This window comes from Cavia porcellus, unplaced genomic scaffold (genome assembly GCF_034190915.1).
Source record: "Cavia porcellus strain 051 isolate PalLab524CR breed Dunkin Hartley unplaced genomic scaffold, mCavPor4.1 scaffold_7, whole genome shotgun sequence".
NCBI classification, from domain to species: domain Eukaryota; kingdom Metazoa; phylum Chordata; class Mammalia; order Rodentia; family Caviidae; genus Cavia; species Cavia porcellus.
This window is the reverse complement of record NW_026947490.1, coordinates 15,353,527-15,371,062: the sequence shown is the minus strand read 5'-3', so window position 1 is coordinate 15,371,062 and position 17,536 is coordinate 15,353,527. Positions and strand designations below refer to the sequence as shown.

Below are 17,536 nucleotides of genomic sequence, written 5' to 3'. Positions count from 1 at the left end.
GAGGATCACAAATACAAGACCAGGCTGGGCAACCTAGTGAGTACCTGTCTAAGAAAAAATTATACAGGGAGGGGTTGGTGAGATAGGTCCATGCAAAGACTGGGTTTGATCCTCAGTACCATCAAAACAAAACAAAACAAAACAAAACACAAACGGCTTGAGGGTTGCCTTGGCAAGCCACAGGTCTCAGCTGATTTGCCTGTGAAATAGGGCTTTAAGCCATGTCTCTATCTCACAATTGCTGGATTTCATGTGGCTGTCACCGGGTGCTTGATGACGGCCTGGCAGCCCAGTATCTGGGAGTTGTCCTAGCAGCTTCTGTTAAAGGGGCGTCAAGAGTAGATGTGTAGCAACAGGGTCAGAGCAGTGAGGGATGAACCTGCACATAGATGGGGAGAGCACTTTCTATTCCTTGGAAGGTGACTTGTGCCCACCTGGGGCAACTAGGTCCTATTTCTGTTGACTGGTGGACTGTTTTACCTGGGCTTCCAAGTATCTTGGCGTCCCATAGGCCCTAAACAATGGGGTGCACCGCAGGAGATGGAGATTAGGTCAGGGTGCTGGCTCCCTCAGGTCGCACCTATGTCATTGCTGGGCCTAGAGCTTCTGGCTTCTTGTTCCTCTTCTGTACCTTGCACTTGGAGGTAGTATGCACTCCCTCAGGTAGCAGCCCTGGGGGACTCTACCAGCCCTTATGGCTTCCCTGGTCCCTGGCTGCTCCTTTGCTTTGGTTTTCGGAGACAGGCTCTTGCTGTGTAGTTCAGGCTGTGCTTGAATCACAGGTGCTGGGATTGCAGGTATGAGCCACCACACCCGGCTGGCTAAAGAATCCCCTTGTTAACCTCTCTTTGGAATATTCCATGAGGATACCTGTGACCCTGGCAACTCACAAGCTGTGTGCCTACACAGTCCACCACCAGCAGGGATTTCCTAATCATATGGTTTGTCCGAAGACAGTCTGATTCTTCTAATGCTTAAAAGTACAGTACGTAGCCAGGGATTTAGCTCAGTGGCACAGCACCTGCCTGGCAAGTGTGAGGTTGTAAGTTCAATCCCCAGTTAAAAGAAAAAGAAAAAAGAAAAAAAGCACAGTACTTGGAACTGGGCATGGTGGTGCAGTGCACACTTATAATTCTAGCACTTGGGAGCTTGGTGTGGGAAGAATTCTGCAAGTTCAAGGCCAGCCTGGGCTACATAGAGAGTTCAACCCCAGCCTGAACTACATAGCAAGATCCTGTTTAAAACAACAAACAGGGGCTGGGATTTAGCTCAGCGGCATAAGCACCTGCCTTGCAAGCAAGCAGTCGTGAGTTCGATCCCCAGTACCGATAAAAAGGAAAAAAAAAAAAAAGGTAAAACAACAAACAAAAACATATGACACTCGTAAGGGGAGTAGTAGATGTGCTGGATGTTAAGTACTAATGCATCCTCCCCTCTTGCTGAGATCCCAATTTTTTTTTTTTTTTTTTTGTCTTTTTCCTTTTTATCGGTACCGGGGATCGAACTCATGACTGCCTGCTTACAAGGCAGGTGCTTATGCCGCTGAGTTTAATCTCCAGCCCTGCCAATTTTATTTCAGCAGCAGCAGCATGCCTGGGAGGGGAGAGATAGAGTAAATGGAAGACATTTCCATTTCTGGTTCCTGTGACTGGTCTAAAAGGGAGGGGTCTTCATTGTTCCCTCATTGCTGAGACACAATACCTGACATCCACAAATGGAAGGAGGATGGAAAGTTTGTTTTAGCTCAGTTTGTAGAGGCATCAGGCCAGCGTCAGCTACTTTCAGTGCAGGGGGCATGGAGAGGGGAACAGCAAGAGAAAGAGCTCACCCATGGCAGGCAGGCAGCAGAAGGGCTTAAGGAGGGAGAGGTATATATATGCATCTCCAAACTATGCCCACAGTGACTACCTCTCACCAGCTTTCACCTCCCAGGATCACATCCAGCCATAACCCCATCAGCAGATTAATCCAGTATCACACACTCATGATTTGGTCTAGGCTCCAGGCATAGCAATGACAGAGGTGTGATCTGAGGGAGCCAGCACCCTGACCTAATTTCCATCTCCTGCGGTGTGCCCCAGAGCCCCACCTACAAGCACATGAGACTTTGTGGGGACATCAAGATATAAGCCATGACAGGAGGCCCCTGTGGAGAGATTTGTACATTTCTTCTGCTACCTGGTATCTTATTTCAAGGCTTTGCTCCTAGTTGAATGAGGATGTAATGCTGGATGCTATAGCAGCTGTGTTGCAAATGTGAGGCTCTAAGCTGGAAGGGAAAAGTGACTCAGTGGGTGAGAGTGAGAAAGGAAGAGACCAAGTCCATGGTGACATAAATGAGGAACAAATGTCTCCATGGTTTGAGTTCCTGTAAGTCAGACATTTATTACTTGAAATGGAAGCCTTTACTGTGATACAGGGTGGTCAGGTCATTCCATGAGGGTCAGAGGCCCAAGTGGTCTCCTGGATCTGTGGACACCAAACTTGCATTGGGGAGCTTGGGTGGTCTGTGGACTTGGAGGCTCTAGGCAGGGTCAGACCTACATACAGGTTCTGGGCCCTGTGAGGCAGGGAGCTATGGGAAATAACAGTATTAGACATACCCCCAAACACCATTAACAGGGGTTTAGGGGGAAAAATAAATATATTGGGCTTAAATGTCTTGATGCAGTAAGAACCTGTCCAGTGGGCCCCCCATTACTCCTTGAGCATCTCCTGCCCTCTCCCTTGCTCAGCCCATTCCAGCCATCCTGGGTTTTCTGCTGTTTTTACATATCATGTGTGATCACCCCGAGGGCCTCTGCATGGGCTGTTGTCTACATATATTCCCCAAATATCCTCTAAGCCTCACCTCAGCTCTCCTCTAGGGAAGGCCTTCTCTGAGCCTTCAACCAGCACAGGCAACCCCCTGGCCTATCTATGGTTACCCAGTGTGGCTCTAATCCCAATGTTTGTGCTGCTTTCTGGAAGGTGTCACAATAGCACCTGCTTTGCCTAACCTGCTTCTCACTCTCCCCTAAGTGCAGAACAGTGAGCTGGGAGCTGACAAGAGGTTTTGTTTTTTTTCTGTCTTCGTTTTTTGAGACAAGTCCTCGGTATGTAGTTCAGGTTCACTTCCTTTTTTTTTTTTTTTGTCTTTTTCCTTTTCATCGGTACTGGGGATGGACTCACGACTGCCTGCTTGCAAGGTAGGCGCTTATGCTGCTGAGCTAAATCCCCAGCTCCTCAGGTTCACTTTCAGTTCACTATGTAGCCCAGGCTGGCCTTGAACTCATGGTGATCCTCCTGCCTCAGCCTCCCAAGTGCTGGCATTACAGGTGTATGCTACCATGCTTGGCTGGTTTCTGAACAAGTGCATGATTAGTCCCAATGTATATCATATGTTAGGACAGCAGAAAGCTGTATATTCTTGTTGAAAGGTCCAGCTCTGCCACTAACAAACAGGTATCTCAGCTCAGGGACCCTGGCAAGACCCTGGCAAGACCCTGGGTCTCAGCCGGTTTCTGGTGGTCCATGACCACACAAGGAGCAGGGAAGAGCTCGTCACAGGTCACTGTGACTGTTGGGGGAACTGTGCTTTAGGAGGGGGCACTGCCCTGTTTTTTTTTTTTTTTTTTTTCTGGTTTCTGGCTTCCTTTTCATAAGGACTTAGGGCAACAGGGGCATCTGTGATCTTAGCAGACACACCATGCAGCCAACTGTCTGCTCCCTGAGGAGCTGGTAAGAAAGTGGGCAGCTCACAGGATGAAAGCTGGCCCGGTCCTGCTGCTGGGGAGGGAATTGCAGATGCCAGCTGCTGGATGGCCTGGGCCTGCTGCTGGGATTATGTGGAGGTTGAGCTTGTTGGGCTCTCCTCAGTTTCCATGTTGCAATCAGCCGTAACAAGCCTGAACCCTGCAGGATCTGGTGTGGGCCTGGCCCCGGCACCACGAACCAGTGCTGCAGCAATGCAGGTACTGGTGACCACAATTGGTACAAGGTGATGACAAGTGTTCCACAGGCTTTTAGGCAGCAGAAGCAGGGCACTCTTAGGGAAGGGCCACACATGGTCCCCCTGCAGCAGCTCAAGGAGCTGGGAAGAGGCAATGTGGGAAGCTGTTATTACTGCTCCCATGTCCTCTGTTTCCAGAATCCTGGAACAGGACCTGACACGAAATGAATGTTAGTTTGCAGGCGAATCCCTCAAGCATGGCCTCAACCCACCCTCCTCACATCCATCTGAAGGGTTTTGTGAATGGACAGGACAGGCATCAGGAACTCCCACTTCAAGCTGTCAGTTTATTTGCTTAAAATACCTATTTCTTCAGTTCCCCGAGCCTTCCTGCGCACAGCCTGCACCAGCAGCTCTGAGTAGTGCTCCAGCAGGGCATGCAGGTCTGGACTGGCCAGTGGGCACAGGGTAGGTGGGGGTGGGGGACCCAGGCTAGGCAGGGTCTGGGATGGGGGCCTGTCAGTCCCAATCAGCAAGTTGTTGGCTTCCAGCTGGCTGTGGATCCACAGGAAGGTAGAAGTCAGCTCTGTCTGTGCCTGCTGCTGACCTGTGCCCATCCGGCTGCTGGAGACCAACTGCAAGGGATGTGAACCTGTCAGGGGCCAGCCAGGCCAGGCAGTCCGAGAGCCCCACAGCCTTCCCTGGCCCTGGGTTGTTAGCTCACCATGTGGTAAAGGTCAAGGGCTTCCTGGAAGGCAGTCTGTAGCTTGTGCAGCACAGTCCTCACACTGCTCAGCTCAAGGGGAGTGGGCAGCGTGGACTCCCTCGAGTAGCCAGGGCTGCTGTGGATCAGATGGGGCACATCTGGGGGCAAAGGCAGGGAAGGAGTAAGACACTGCGCTTCCTAGCTGGGCTGTGAGGGTTACATGGCGGGCCAACTGCAATCACATCCCTCAGTCCCCCTGGCTCCCTTCTTTCTCCATTGCAGGTTTCTGCTAGAGGTAACTTTCTCCCTTTAGTCTTCTCTCATCATCCTGTTTAAATGGCAGGAACTCACTGCCCAACCCCGATTCTTTTTCTCTCCTTAACTCTTTTTCTGCCCTTAGCTTGTATTATTTTATGATGCACGTGACAATTTCCTTAGGGGTTGTCTCATCTCCCTTAATTTAGATGTTAGTTCTCTATTGTTCCCCAGCATGTCCCATGTCCCCTGGTGCTGGAACAAAGCGCACCAGGAAGACATCTAGGGCTCATTAAGTACTCAAGTGCTCATTAAGTACTCAAGTCAGGGGATGAATGGCACAGTCAAGTGGAGCTGAGCCAACTAGCATGGGAATGAGCACCTTGCCCCAAGCTGGCACTTACCATGTGAGGGCTCCAGGACAGAGGTGGTGGTACTGGGGACCCCAGACCTGGCTTCTGGAAGCTGGGGGTTGTGGGAGTGGGCAGCAGGGATAAGGGGTGATGGAACTGGGAGCTTTGGGAGAAGGGCAGAGTTGTGGAGCCCTAGGGTGCTCACATCCACAGGGCTTGGGGTAAGGAAGCTGGCTGCTGTGACAGTGACACTAGGCTGGGTGTTCACAGGCTCCTGGGACCAGACACATGTGGTAGGTGGCTCCAGAAGGGATGGGGCCAGAAGAAGCCTGTCATAGACACTAGACAGGGTCAGTCTCAGGCTAGCTCGGGCCTCATAGTTGCCCAGGGAGGGCAGGGCAGACTCTTGGCCCTCACTGACAGAACTGGGTGTCACCATGGTAGTGACAGCTGGGAGCTTGTGGCCCTGGGAGGTTAGCTCCCCCATGGATAAAGGCCTACGGAGAGGCCTGGCCAGCTCAGTCATGACAGACCTTTCACTGTCCTCAAGGGAGACACTGCGGGACAGCTTGACCAGAGGGTTTGTGGTGGTCTCCATGTAGGAACAGGTGGAGGGGGCACGAACACCCTGAGCCAGGCCAGGGGTATATACTCCAGGTGTGGGTGTCAGAGACTTCTTGTTTGTGGACAGCATGGAGGAGGAAGGGACACAAGGTGCCAGGCCTGTTGGGCGGGACACTGTAAAGCAAATAGATGGATCATGCTCATACCTCCCACAAAACTAAGGGGCAGGGCTCTGCCTGGGGCTGCAGGCAGAATGGACACCTCCCACTGGTTATTGGGGATCCGAGAGCTGTTTGTTTGGGACTGGGGCACTCACTCAGTGGGCACCACGCTCCCAGGGTTGCCAGGGGCTCCTCAGCTTTCCCCCTAGAGGGGGCCTGAAAGCACAGTTCTGAGGTAAGGACAGAGCCCCCTGGTTCTCAGCCTTGTGTGCTAAGGAGGTGACCCCAGTACTCACGTTGGTCCCTTCTGGGGAGGTGTAGCCAGTACCTGCTCTCAGGGGCTCTGTTCTGGGCTGGCTTCCCCCTCGGCCTGTGGACTTGACCTCGGGAGACTTCATGAGGTGCAGAGGCAGCCGGGGAGGGAAGGAGTGGGTGAACCTGGAGGAGAAAGCCTGATGAGACAGGGACATTTGTGCAGTCTGCCTTGGGTGCCTAAGAGTCACAGCTCTGCGGGGGCTCAGGGCACAGTGAGCTGGGAGGGGAGGGATTACTACTTCTACCTAGATGTCTTCTGGAGGCGAGACAGGAACTGCGTGGAGATGCTCAGCCGCGGATTGAAAAAGTCCTCAGCCTCAGGGCCTTTCACATCTCCCAGGGATCCATGGAACAGCTCTACAGGGAGATGCCCACAGGGCTCTGAGAATTCCCTTGGCCAACCAGCCCCAGGTCCAGGCAGATCCACAGGCCAGCCAGTGGGTCTCCAGAAACCCCCATCAGCAGGTGTCAAACACACACACACGACCAAAACAGAACAGGGAGAGGCAGAACTGCAGCTCAGACCATGAGAGGTCTGCGCCTCTGCCCCCCTCTGGCTGTCACCTGCCCCACCAGGGGCAGCTCTACTCCAGGACACCCATGTTGCTCAGCACTGCACAGACAGCCCAGGCAGGTTTGGCACAGGGCTGGATCCTACCTTCAGGGTGGTTGTCAGTAAGTGTTTCAAAGTGGTGGCGGAGGAACTTCTCCTGCTCAGGGGTCTGGGGCAGGGAGCCTTTGGCCAAACCAGGCCCCTCAGGCTTAGAGGACTCTTCTCTTGCACCGGAGCATCCTGGGAGAGGTATCGGGAGGGAGGGGCAGGGAACACAGAAACTATCAACACCATGAGTCATGGCAGTTGCCACTTACCAATGGAGAATGGAAGACTCACCTGCCACACACCCTGAAGGGCTCCTGACTTCCACGCTAGGAAACTGAGGCTCAGGGCTGACAGGGCCAGGGGTTATTATATACTGTCACTATCTACTGTCCAGGCCCCAGCACTGCCCTTTCCCATGTGCCTGGCTTCCCTGGCTCACGGGGCCTGGGTATGGTGAACCGTAGAGGAGAGGAGGGGATGGTGGCAAAGCTAGCTCCCTCATGTCTGAAGGAGCCAAGGTGGGTCAGGACACCCTGCTATGGGCCTTGCTGGGCTCTGCTGCTCTAGGCTTTGTGTCCTTATATAGACAGGAAGGGTGATAATACTGCCTATTTTTATGGACCAGCCAGCAAGATGGTGAGAGAGCTGGGCTCTTGCTCGTGGCTGGGGCTCAGAATCCTCAGGTAATAGCCGAGAGTGTGTCTCAGCACTCTGGGCTTAAAGAGGACAGAGTCAAGGTCACCCTCAGTGGGACCTAGCTGAACAGACAGATCATCACAGGGTCCGTTTGCCCTACTCACTTGTAGGTGGGCTTGGATTCTTCGAGCTGCCAGAGGACAGCCTGAGGTAGGAGTCCCCTTGCTGGTCTTCAGGGTCTTCTTCTACCTCCTTCTCGCAGTATTTGCTGCAATGCCAAGGGGAGGGGGTCACACTGGTGACTAACAAGCAGGCTGCATGCTAAACCCCTTGGTATCACATTTGTTCCTGCTGGGAACAATGCTGTGGTTCCTCCTGCCTCCTCCAAATGCTTCCTCTTTCCACTGGGCTCCCGGCACCCGATCTGGGACCAAGGGACCTGAGCCTGTAGCTGAGGCCACAGGGCTTGGTTCTTGCCCTATCTGGGCCTTGCTTGTTCCCACATTCATAGCCCCACTTATTGAGCAGAGAGCAGTTTTTGCAGGGGTTCCTATCAGAAGGGGCTTCTTCTTTACACAGGGAACCTACCTGTCTGCTCCTGTAAGTGTCTCTTCTGTGTCCGGGGAGTAGATGACAAGCTCGCTGGCCTCCAGTGACTCCCTGTGTAGGGGCAGGAAGGAGGGGCACCCACAGCCATCATCCTGGGGACTCTCGGACTAGGGGTAAAGAGCAGAGCCGTCTGAGGCAGTCATGGCACCCAGGCCCACACAGCCACCGGCTGTAACACCAACAGCAGCACATGTATAAGAGTGGTGCTGGCAGCCCTGTGGCTGGATACCGAGCGGGGCCTGAGCCAAGTGTCTGCTCCCCTGCGCTCCCCACACAGATTGGGAATACGTGTGGGCCCAAACATGACAAGATTCCCAACTCCCAGCATCCACATGATATTCGAGAACAGAGAAGCTCAGCTGAACATGGTGGCTCATGCCTGTAATCCCAGCACTCTGGGAGGCTGAAGCAAGGGGAGCACAAGTTAGAGCCTAGCCCAGGAAATTCAGAAAGTTAGTGAGAGAGTCTCAAGATAAATAGACAAACAAACAAACAAACAAACAAACAAGGCCTAGTGATATACAGCTGTAATCCCAGCATTTGGGAAGCTGAGGGAAGAGGATTGCAAATTCAAGCCCAGCCTGGGTAATTTAGTTAGACTGTCTCAAGATAAAAATTATAAAGGGCTGTGGATATAGCTCACTGGTACAGAGCCACTGGGGGTTCTGTCCCCAGTATCTCTCTCTCTCTCTCACACACACACACACACACAAAGCTGGGGCTGGTGGCACATGCGTATAATCCCTGCCCTTTGGGAGGCTGAGGCAGAGGGTTGTGAGGCCAGCCTTGGCTACATAGCAAGTTCAAAGTCAGCATGGCCTACGTATTGACACCCAATCAAAAAACAAAAACGTAAGTCCTTTGTAGCAGAGGACCTTGGTATGACCATTTTTTGGGAAATCAGGTCTAACAAAGCAAATGCATGTCAGATCACACAGCCAGGGAGGTTCTACTTACTCAAATGCCCCCACTTATGAATAGTTCTGTTCTCCGGCCCAAGTCTCTGGTGGGTGTGTGTGGGGCGTGTTTTTTTTTTTTTAACTTTTTATCGGTACCAGGGATTGAACTCATAACTGCCTGCTTGCAAGGCAGGTGCTTATGCCGTTGAGCTAAATCCCTAGCCCCATGCGTGTGTGTTTTAAGAGCCCAAATTTCCAACTTGCAAGCAGCCCATTCCCAAGGACTGTATCTCCCCTGTGAGGCCCACTGTGCACCAGGCCAGCAGTCCACTGTTTTCTCCACCACCATGTCCTATAACCCTCTCCACACCCCTAGAATGTGACAGTCAGCCTTGTTTTTAAAACAGCAGTGTCAAGGCCCCAAGTAGGTGAACAGTCACGGTGGTGCAGAGGCTGCAGGCCAGTCTGGGTGGCAGGACTTACTTCATTCAGCAGGTTTGCCAGGCTCTGCAGCTCTACTGTGCCCGGATTGGAGTCTTCCAGATTCTGGGGCTTCATGGGGGTAAAGTAGCAATCCAGGTCCCGGGCACCCAGGATGGTCTTGAGGGGCTCCTGGTCAGCCCGCTCTGCCCAGCGGCCATGTGGCTGGTAGCTGCGCTTGGCATGGAAGGCTGCACCATCTGCCACGTCATCATCTCCTAGCTTGAAAGATAGGGATGATCAGGCAGCCAGCCAAGTGCTTACCAGCTCCAAGGAGGGCTGTGGACGCTGTATGGACCTCATCCAGTCTGTTAGTTTTAAACACCTTTCAGAAACATCTCCAGAAATACACCTCCAGCCCAAACCTTCCTTTTCTGCAGCTGTGCTGTATCCCCACTGATATTTAGTAGCTATTAACATGCTGAAAACCTCACTCCTGACTCCTTCGGCCTGCTCTCCTAAAGCCTTTCCTGCCTTGGTTTTGTTTCCAGTTCTTCTGCCACATTATCCTTCTTTCCTCTTCCCTGTCCTTGCATGCTCCATGTTCTATTTATCTGCAGATTCCACTAGCTTTGCTGTCTAAACACACCAAATACAGATACTTCTCCTCCCCAGCCCTGCCCTAGTCCTGCCTACTGTTACCTCCTGCCAAAATGGTAGAAGGTGCCTGTTTCAGAATGTGCTTCTGGAGCCCTACTGCCTATAGTCAATCACTAATCTTACATCTTTAAAAAATTTTTTTTTCCTTTTGGCATTGGGAATTGAACCCAGGGTCTTCCCACTGAACTGTACCCTCAACCCTTTGTTATTCTTTAAGAGACAGGATCTCACTAAGTTGACCAAGCTGGGCTAGAAATTGTGATTCTCTTGCCTCAGCTTCTCAGGGTGCTGGGATTATAGGGATGCATCACTATACCTAGCCAATCACACCTTTTAATGCTTAGCTGTGTGAGCCCTGACGAGTTATTTAACCTCTCTGGATCTGTCTGTGAAATAGAGATAAGGAAAGTCCCTATCTCAGTGAAGATTAAATGTATGCCTTCAAGTAGAAGGCTTAAAGAAGCAAAGTATGCTATGAATATTTGTTGAATGTCATTCTGACTATAACACATGCGGACAAGGAGTAGTCCAAGGACTGACTGAGTACCAGCATTTAGGTGTTGACCTGAGGAACAATATTATTCCAGAAAGAAACTCTTAAACCCAGAGTTTTGGATTCTCCTGTTGGTTTTTTAATTTTTATTTTATTTTTTTAGGGACATGAATTTGACAAATGTTTTACTTCAAAATCTCAAAATTTTAACCAGCATAGCACACTGACACAGGTCCTCTAATAGTGATTTATGCTGTCATCACCAGAAAAGATATGATTATGCCAACCTATCCTTAAGGCTAACCAATCAGTGTTTAGGTCCCCAATAAAAGTTTGACTCCAGGTAAAGTCAGATGTGATTGTACACATCTGTCATCCCAGCACTTGGGAGCCGAGGTAGGAGGATAGGAGGGCTGCTCTGAGTTTGAGGCCAGCGTGGGCTACAGAGCAAAACCCTTCTCAAAAAAAAAAAAAAAAAAAAAAAAAAAACCAACAACCCCCTTCTCCTCACCTTGGAATTATTTTTCAAGTACTACAGCATGATCCAGGACATCCATAGAAATTGATTTTTAAAAAAGTTCTGAGACAGGGTTTTGCTTTGTAGACTAGGTTGGTCTCTAATTCTCTATGTAGCCCAGTCTGGCCTCAGCCTTCCAAGTGCTGAGATTACAGGTGTGCACCACCACTCTTGGCTAGAAGTGATTAGAAGCGGGGGGAGGTTGCAGGTTCCATCTAGCAGTGGACAGGCAGGACTCTGGTGTGGGTCAGACACAGGCCCAAAAGGCAACTTCTGCTTGAGCAGGGGTCAGGAGGAACTTGTACCACCTCTAACATGCAAGGGAAGGAGGCCTGCCACACCAGCATCACTGGCTCCTTGCTCCAGGCTCAGGCAGGGCCTCTCCATGCTGAGCCACTGGACTCCCCCCCATCAGTCGCCTCACAGCACAATGGTCACTATATCATGTGGAGGGTGGATATATGATATCCAATACACAAGATGCACATGCTTATTTTTGAGAACACACACAATTATTTTTGTTTTAGGCTATACATATGTAACTTGCTAAACATAAGAACTGAATAAATTCTCTGAATTATGCACAATAGTTTAGTTATTTGAGAAAGTTGTATCAAAAGCCAAAAGGAACTCACTTGTGCATAAGCAAAGTTGAGTCCTACAGAGATGCATGAGCCTGTGCTGCTGCCCTGGGTACACAAGAGCCAGGGGCTAGGGAAACACAGGTGCCACAACATCCCTGTTGCCACAGTGTCAGAGGCCTGGGCAGAGACTCAAATGCCTCTCCTGCAGTCTCAGATGCTACTGCGTGATTTCTGTGCTATAGACTGGCTCATTACTTACAGAGCCTGGAAAAAACTTAGCATGAACACAGTAAATTTGGATTTTAAACATTTTTTTCTTTCTTTTTTTTTTTTTTTTGACACAGAGTCTCACTATATTGCCTAGTCTGATCTTGAACTTGCTGTGATCCTCCTGACTCAGCCTCCTAAATGCTGGGATTACTGATGTCTGCTACCATATCTGGCTGGATTTTATTTATTTATTTGTTTATTTATTGTCTTTTCAAGGCAGAGTTTCACTATGCTGTTCAGGCTGGCCTTGAACTCACTTTGTAGCCCTGGTTAGCCTTGCACCCACAGTAATCCTCTTCCCTCAGCCTCCTGAATGTTGGGATTACAGGTGTATGCTACCACATCTGGCCTCTGGCTGGACTTTACGCAATTTTAAACCATCAGTTTTATTTGAGGGAGCAGCAAGGATATTTAGGGTCTATACTTTGCTGCTAGCTTCTTATCCACCAGCTCCTAGACTGTACCTTGCACAAGTCAACGATCATTCTATATATGTATTAATGTCATCTTGGGCCTCTTCCTTCTCTCCCATCCTGGTGACTGGCTCAACCTCCAAAATCCATCAAGATTATTTCCCCTGGCTGAACCCCTAGCCTTTTCTGCCTCCTCCTTGACCTCTGTGCACCCCAGACTGGTTCCCACATGCAGCTGCAGGACTACCCACACCAAAGTTGGATTTGTCCCTTCTCGACTCCATGTCTCTTAGTGCTATGGGGAAGCAGTGGAACTGCCCCACAGGGAATGTGGAGAGGCCTCACCATAGTCACATCCCCAACCATCTGGCCTATTTCTTCTCTGAGTTCTTCTCTCCTCTTTGGGCCCTTCATTCACCCCAAGCCAGGCACCTCCACTTTGTGCTCTTCCTTGAACATGCTAGGCACAATCCTGTCTCATGGGAGGCACTGGTAGACTGTTCTGCATAAAACATTCTATCCCTGTATCTTTTGTGTCTCACTTTCACTGGCTCTGCTCAATTGTATCGCATCAGTGCTGCCTTTTCTGTTTCTGCCTTTTCTGTCACCCTAAATTGCCAGGGTGACACTTCTTATCTTTCTTCCCAATGTTTTTCTTCTTTATCTGCTCCCAACATACCACACGACTTAGTCACATTTATTTAAGGTATTTACTGTCCTTCTCCTACACTACCAAATGAGCATGCAAAGGGTGAGCATTTGTCTGTACCTTCACTGTTTCATTTCCAATGGTCATGACAATGCTGGGCCAGGCCTATGTGGTCCAAAGGTGGGATGAGCTGAGATCAGAGGGTAATGAACTTCTCCAGCGAAAGGGAAGATGTGGAAAAGGAAGAGGGGGTTCCCAGGAAGAAGAGGAACATGGGAGGGCCCCTCCCTTGTCAGTCCCTGGAAGACTTACCAGCCGCTTGGCCCAGAGGGGCAGCTTGCCATTGGTCAGCGGGCACTGAGGATCTGGAGAGACACATGGCATCCATGAAAAGAGGACAACAATTCAAGAGACAAGTGGGCCCTATGGACAAATGGCATTTTCCAAAGAGGCCACTGAGGAATGATAGATGCTCACCCTCACTCCCTGTCAGGAAGTGCTATGTTAAACAATGGGACACAATGTTTTACTCACAAAACTAAGATTAAAAGGCTTTATACTACCAAATGTTGGCAATAAAAGTGCAGGAGAATGGAGGAACTAGCAGAATACTGGGTAGGGTCAGCTCTTCGCGAGGTTTTTTGTTTTTGGTATTGGGGAACTCACAACCTTGCTCTTGCCAGGCAGGTACTTATGGAGTTCTCTTTTGAAATTAAAAATGTTCTAGCTGGCATAGTGGTTCATGCCTATCATCCTAGAACACTGGAGGGCTAAGAGGCTGAGGCAGAAAGATAACAAGTTTGAGCCCAACCAAGGAAACTTAGCCAGCTCATATCTCTTTGAGTGGGGTGGAAGAGATATCTCAGGGATGTAGCTGAGTATAAAGACCCTGTGTTCAATCAGTACCACCAAAAACAAACAACAAAACAAAACAAAAACCCAAAAACAAAGACTTTTTTTTTTGGTACCGAGGATCAAACTCACAACCTTGTGCTTGCCAGGCAGGCACTGATGCTGTTGAGCTAAATCCCCAGGCTCATAGAGAGACATGTTAACCTAAACAAAACAAGCCACTCTTCAACTTCAACTTTCATCCAGGGCAAAGGAGAAATATATTCACATGTGCCTAAAGAGGAGGCCCAGGATCCTGGTATAGCCTCCTGTACAATATGATGTGAAAACAGGAGAAACCTAAAGGCCCACCTGGAGAGGAAACAGTTAATTGTACCACAATGCTGTTTAAAAAGGGCAGCTTCTGTTCTGTACCCTCTGATGCAGTGGATGAGACATTTTGTTTTGTTTTTATGCGACTGAGGATTGAACCAGGAAGTGCTAAGCTACATCCTTGCCTCCTTTAACACACTCACAATGGGGCTAGGCCTGGACATCTTGCTGCCAGGTGTCATGAACCACTGGTATACATACACAGCTGTCTTGTCGAGTGGCTTTATATCAATTCCTAAAAAGATCAATGAAAGTGACTAGATACATTGTACCACCAGTGGCATAAGTCACCTGATGGGGTGGTCATTCAAGCCAGCAGGAATGTGTTAATTATTCTATTTTGAGACAAGATGTCATTTAGTTGCCTGGGATGGGCTCAAGGTTTTGATTCTCCTTCCTCAGCTTCTTGAGTAGCTGCAATCACAGGTATGTGCCTCTGTGTTCACTTGGATAAGACACTTTAGAGAGGAAAAAGAGAAGACTATCTGAGGTATATCACAATTTAGAGAAGTAATGTGTTGGCTGTGGCTATGTATACAGGTATATTCATGTTTAGGGAAAGAACTCATACCAAACTAGTAAAAGTGATCAATCCATAGAAGGGGTTGGATTGGGTGACTTTTCTTTCTTTTTTCTTTTTTTTTGTCTTTTTCCTTTTTATTGGTACCGGGGATCGAACTCACGACTGTCTGCTTGCAAGGATTGGGTGAGTTTTCAAGGTTGAATTCTCACATTGCAGTTGACTCTAGTCAGCTCTTACCTGTTCTTCCCTTGCAAGGAGAGCCTATCACTCACCTTTAAACACCTGGTAAGAGCCACTATTCCTAACCTCTTATGGCTGGAGGCACCAGGGCCAAGGGGACAAAGAAGTCTGCCAGGGGCTTCTGGGAAAGTTTTTCCTCTCATGGAGAGTTTCAAGGGGAAAAATGTCTTACCTCTTCAACTATGTCTCTGATGCCTGGAATGTATGCAGCTATGTTGCAACTATCAGCTGCTATACTGAATGGCAGCTATTTATAGACACCGTGGCTTTCTACAGAGTTGATGAGCTACTCTCTCCTTTGCCTAAACAAGAATTCTGTCTTTTGGGAAAAACGAGGTACTTTTGGTCTACCCTCGTTTGCAGTCAGGTGATCTGAGTAGTGCTGACTAAAACATCCACTCACAGAACTGATCACATGTTTCAGGCTGGTCAATCACAGTGACTTGCTCAAAAATGGACCACGGTTCATGCTTTAGAGTTTTTCTTGAGCTACTCTCCTTTTTACTGAGTTTCATAAACCTACAGCTGCTGGGGACATTATTTACCCTAGTAAAGGGAGAATCTGCCTGAGAGCACAAGTAAAATGAAGAAAAGCAGCATCACGGCTGGGGATTTAGCTCAGTGGTATAAGTGCCTGCCTGGCAAGCACAAAGTTGTGAGTTCAATCCTCAGCACCGCAAAAAAAAAAAAAAAAGAAAAAGAAAAAGAAAAAGAAATAAAATTAAAAAAGAAGAAAAGCAGCATCAGACAGAGAAAATAGCCTATCATCACCTGAATACCTTGATCTGGCCACACTTAGAGACAATCTCAAATTTTCAGTTATATGCACCAAAAAGATTCTATCCAGCTTACAGCAGTGAGAGTTTAGCTGCTATTACACTGAAGGAGTCTTGACTGATATGATTATTGAGCTTCAATATGTGCCAAGCCCTCACTACTAAGCTTTAATTATGTGCCAGACCTTCAAAACAAAGCAATGTGCAAGACTTAGTAATGATTCTCCATGAGGATGGAGTTCAGATAGGGTCCCTTTCCCAACCTGGATCCAGGCTCTCTTTGGATGGTGTCTTCAGCAGCTCTTCTGGTTCACACTCCTCCATCTCATCTTCTGACTGCTCTCCAGGGCTCAGGGAGTGAATCTCGCTGGACATGGATGCGTACATCTCCTGCCTTATGCAAGGAACGAGAAGGAGAGAAATATTGGAAAATGAAGTGAGAGGAGGACTTACCTAGGTAGGCCCTGTGTCAAGCTCCACAGAAACATATTTTGGCTTCTAGTCGAGATGATGCTAGAAAGCCTCTCACTTGACATAGTCCTTCTGTTAAAACCTATCACATCAGGAAAGGAGATATGGCAAAGCCTGGGCTTGACAAGAACAGAGGCTCCCCAAGACACAACTATGGGGCAGAACACAATGTAGGCAATGAGGCTGCAGTCCCATGTGGCTGGGTTCCCTTTAGGAGACAGCAAAGAGCTTCTCTTTCCTTCAGTGTGGAAACTCAGTCATGTTCAACAAGGCAGACCCTAGAGCCAAGATGTGGCTCACAGCTCTAAGGAGTGAGTGAGCCTAAAAGCCAGGTGCTAGCGGGCAGGCCACTACTTTGCTGCAGGTCTGTGACACTGCTCACTGCCTCAGGGCAGGTGGCCCTGTGCACCTGATCACTACAGAGCCCTGGAGATCTGCATGAAGAAATGATAAAAGCCTCCAGGAGGACAGGCACAGACAGGAACAGACCCAAAGGCAGCAGAGAGGAAAACTCAAAATCCTTCCTCTTGAAAATGAGCACCCCAAACCAACACTTCTAGTAAGAAAACCCAAACCTGAGTTTGGCCCAAATAAAGCTCATTTGTAGCACACAGACCTTAAAGAAGTATAATTAGGAGACTCAAAATAAGTGAAGGAATAACTTTCTGTTAGAGAAAAAGAGGACACTTAGCTCCACTGGGCCTTCCCCTCTCATACCCTTCCTAGCCACCTAACCCTCCCTGCTGCTGGCTCAGTCAGGGCCTTCTTTGGTCTGCCCAGTCCCCTGGAGCTTTCTCATCACAGTGCTCAGAGATCACCAAGCATGCTGCCCCTGTGCTGTGAAGGGGCATCACTGGGACTTTGTTTCGAAGTCCATATCTCCCCCAGTGACCCTGGCCATGTGCCAAGCATCACTTCTCATAGGGACCCTGGTGGATAGATTGGCCACCAAGACCTGCAGTGGCTGCCCCACTTCTTGTCCTTAGGCTGCTGCTGGTGCTGCTCCTGGTGATTGATCTCTAGCAAGTGCTGCTTCATGCAGGTGGTAATCTCAGGGCCCAGGTGCCAGATGAACACACAGCTGCAGAGGCCAAGGAGAAATAGGGAGTGGGAAGGAGGCTGAACAAGGATGCACTGCCACATCTGACCCTAGAGCCACTTGGACCTCCACTGAGTTTCTCTATTTCCTAGGCACCCAATCAGCTCAGTGCAAGTGTTGGGGAGTTTGTTATGTTTACATCTGCGCTGGACCCATGGCATTCCAAA

The 17,536-nt window shown here is 49.4% G+C and overlaps 1 protein-coding gene across 7 annotated transcripts in view; it reads right to left on the bottom strand.

Moving 5' to 3' along the window:
* Nucleotides 1-4,258: 4,258 nt before the first annotated feature.
* Wdr62 (WD repeat domain 62) overlaps nucleotides 4,259-17,536 on the bottom strand; it is a 46,242-nt gene continuing 32,964 nt past the window's right edge. For 2 of the 7 annotated variants that reach the window (XM_013149830.3, XM_013149831.3), the window contains exons 19-31: nucleotides 17,226-17,351; nucleotides 16,063-16,193; nucleotides 13,349-13,401; nucleotides 9,514-9,732; nucleotides 8,111-8,238; nucleotides 7,687-7,790; nucleotides 6,944-7,078; nucleotides 6,531-6,642; nucleotides 6,267-6,408; nucleotides 6,126-6,186; nucleotides 5,297-5,983; nucleotides 4,656-4,795; nucleotides 4,259-4,566 (exon numbers count right to left, since the gene is read on the bottom strand). In XM_013149830.3, coding sequence (XP_013005284.1) covers nucleotides 4,279-4,566; nucleotides 4,656-4,795; nucleotides 5,297-5,983; nucleotides 6,126-6,186; nucleotides 6,267-6,408; nucleotides 6,531-6,642; nucleotides 6,944-7,078; nucleotides 7,687-7,790; nucleotides 8,111-8,238; nucleotides 9,514-9,732; nucleotides 13,349-13,401; nucleotides 16,063-16,193; nucleotides 17,226-17,351 — 2,326 coding nt within the window. In that variant the 3' untranslated portion in view covers nucleotides 4,259-4,278. The remainder of the gene's footprint in view (nucleotides 4,567-4,655; nucleotides 4,796-5,296; nucleotides 5,984-6,125; nucleotides 6,187-6,266; nucleotides 6,409-6,530; nucleotides 6,643-6,943; nucleotides 7,079-7,686; nucleotides 7,791-8,110; nucleotides 8,239-9,513; nucleotides 9,733-13,348; nucleotides 13,402-16,062; nucleotides 16,194-17,225; nucleotides 17,352-17,536) is intronic. The other 5 variants (XM_063252632.1, XM_063252633.1, XM_013149832.3 and 2 more) reach the window with 5 other exon arrangements.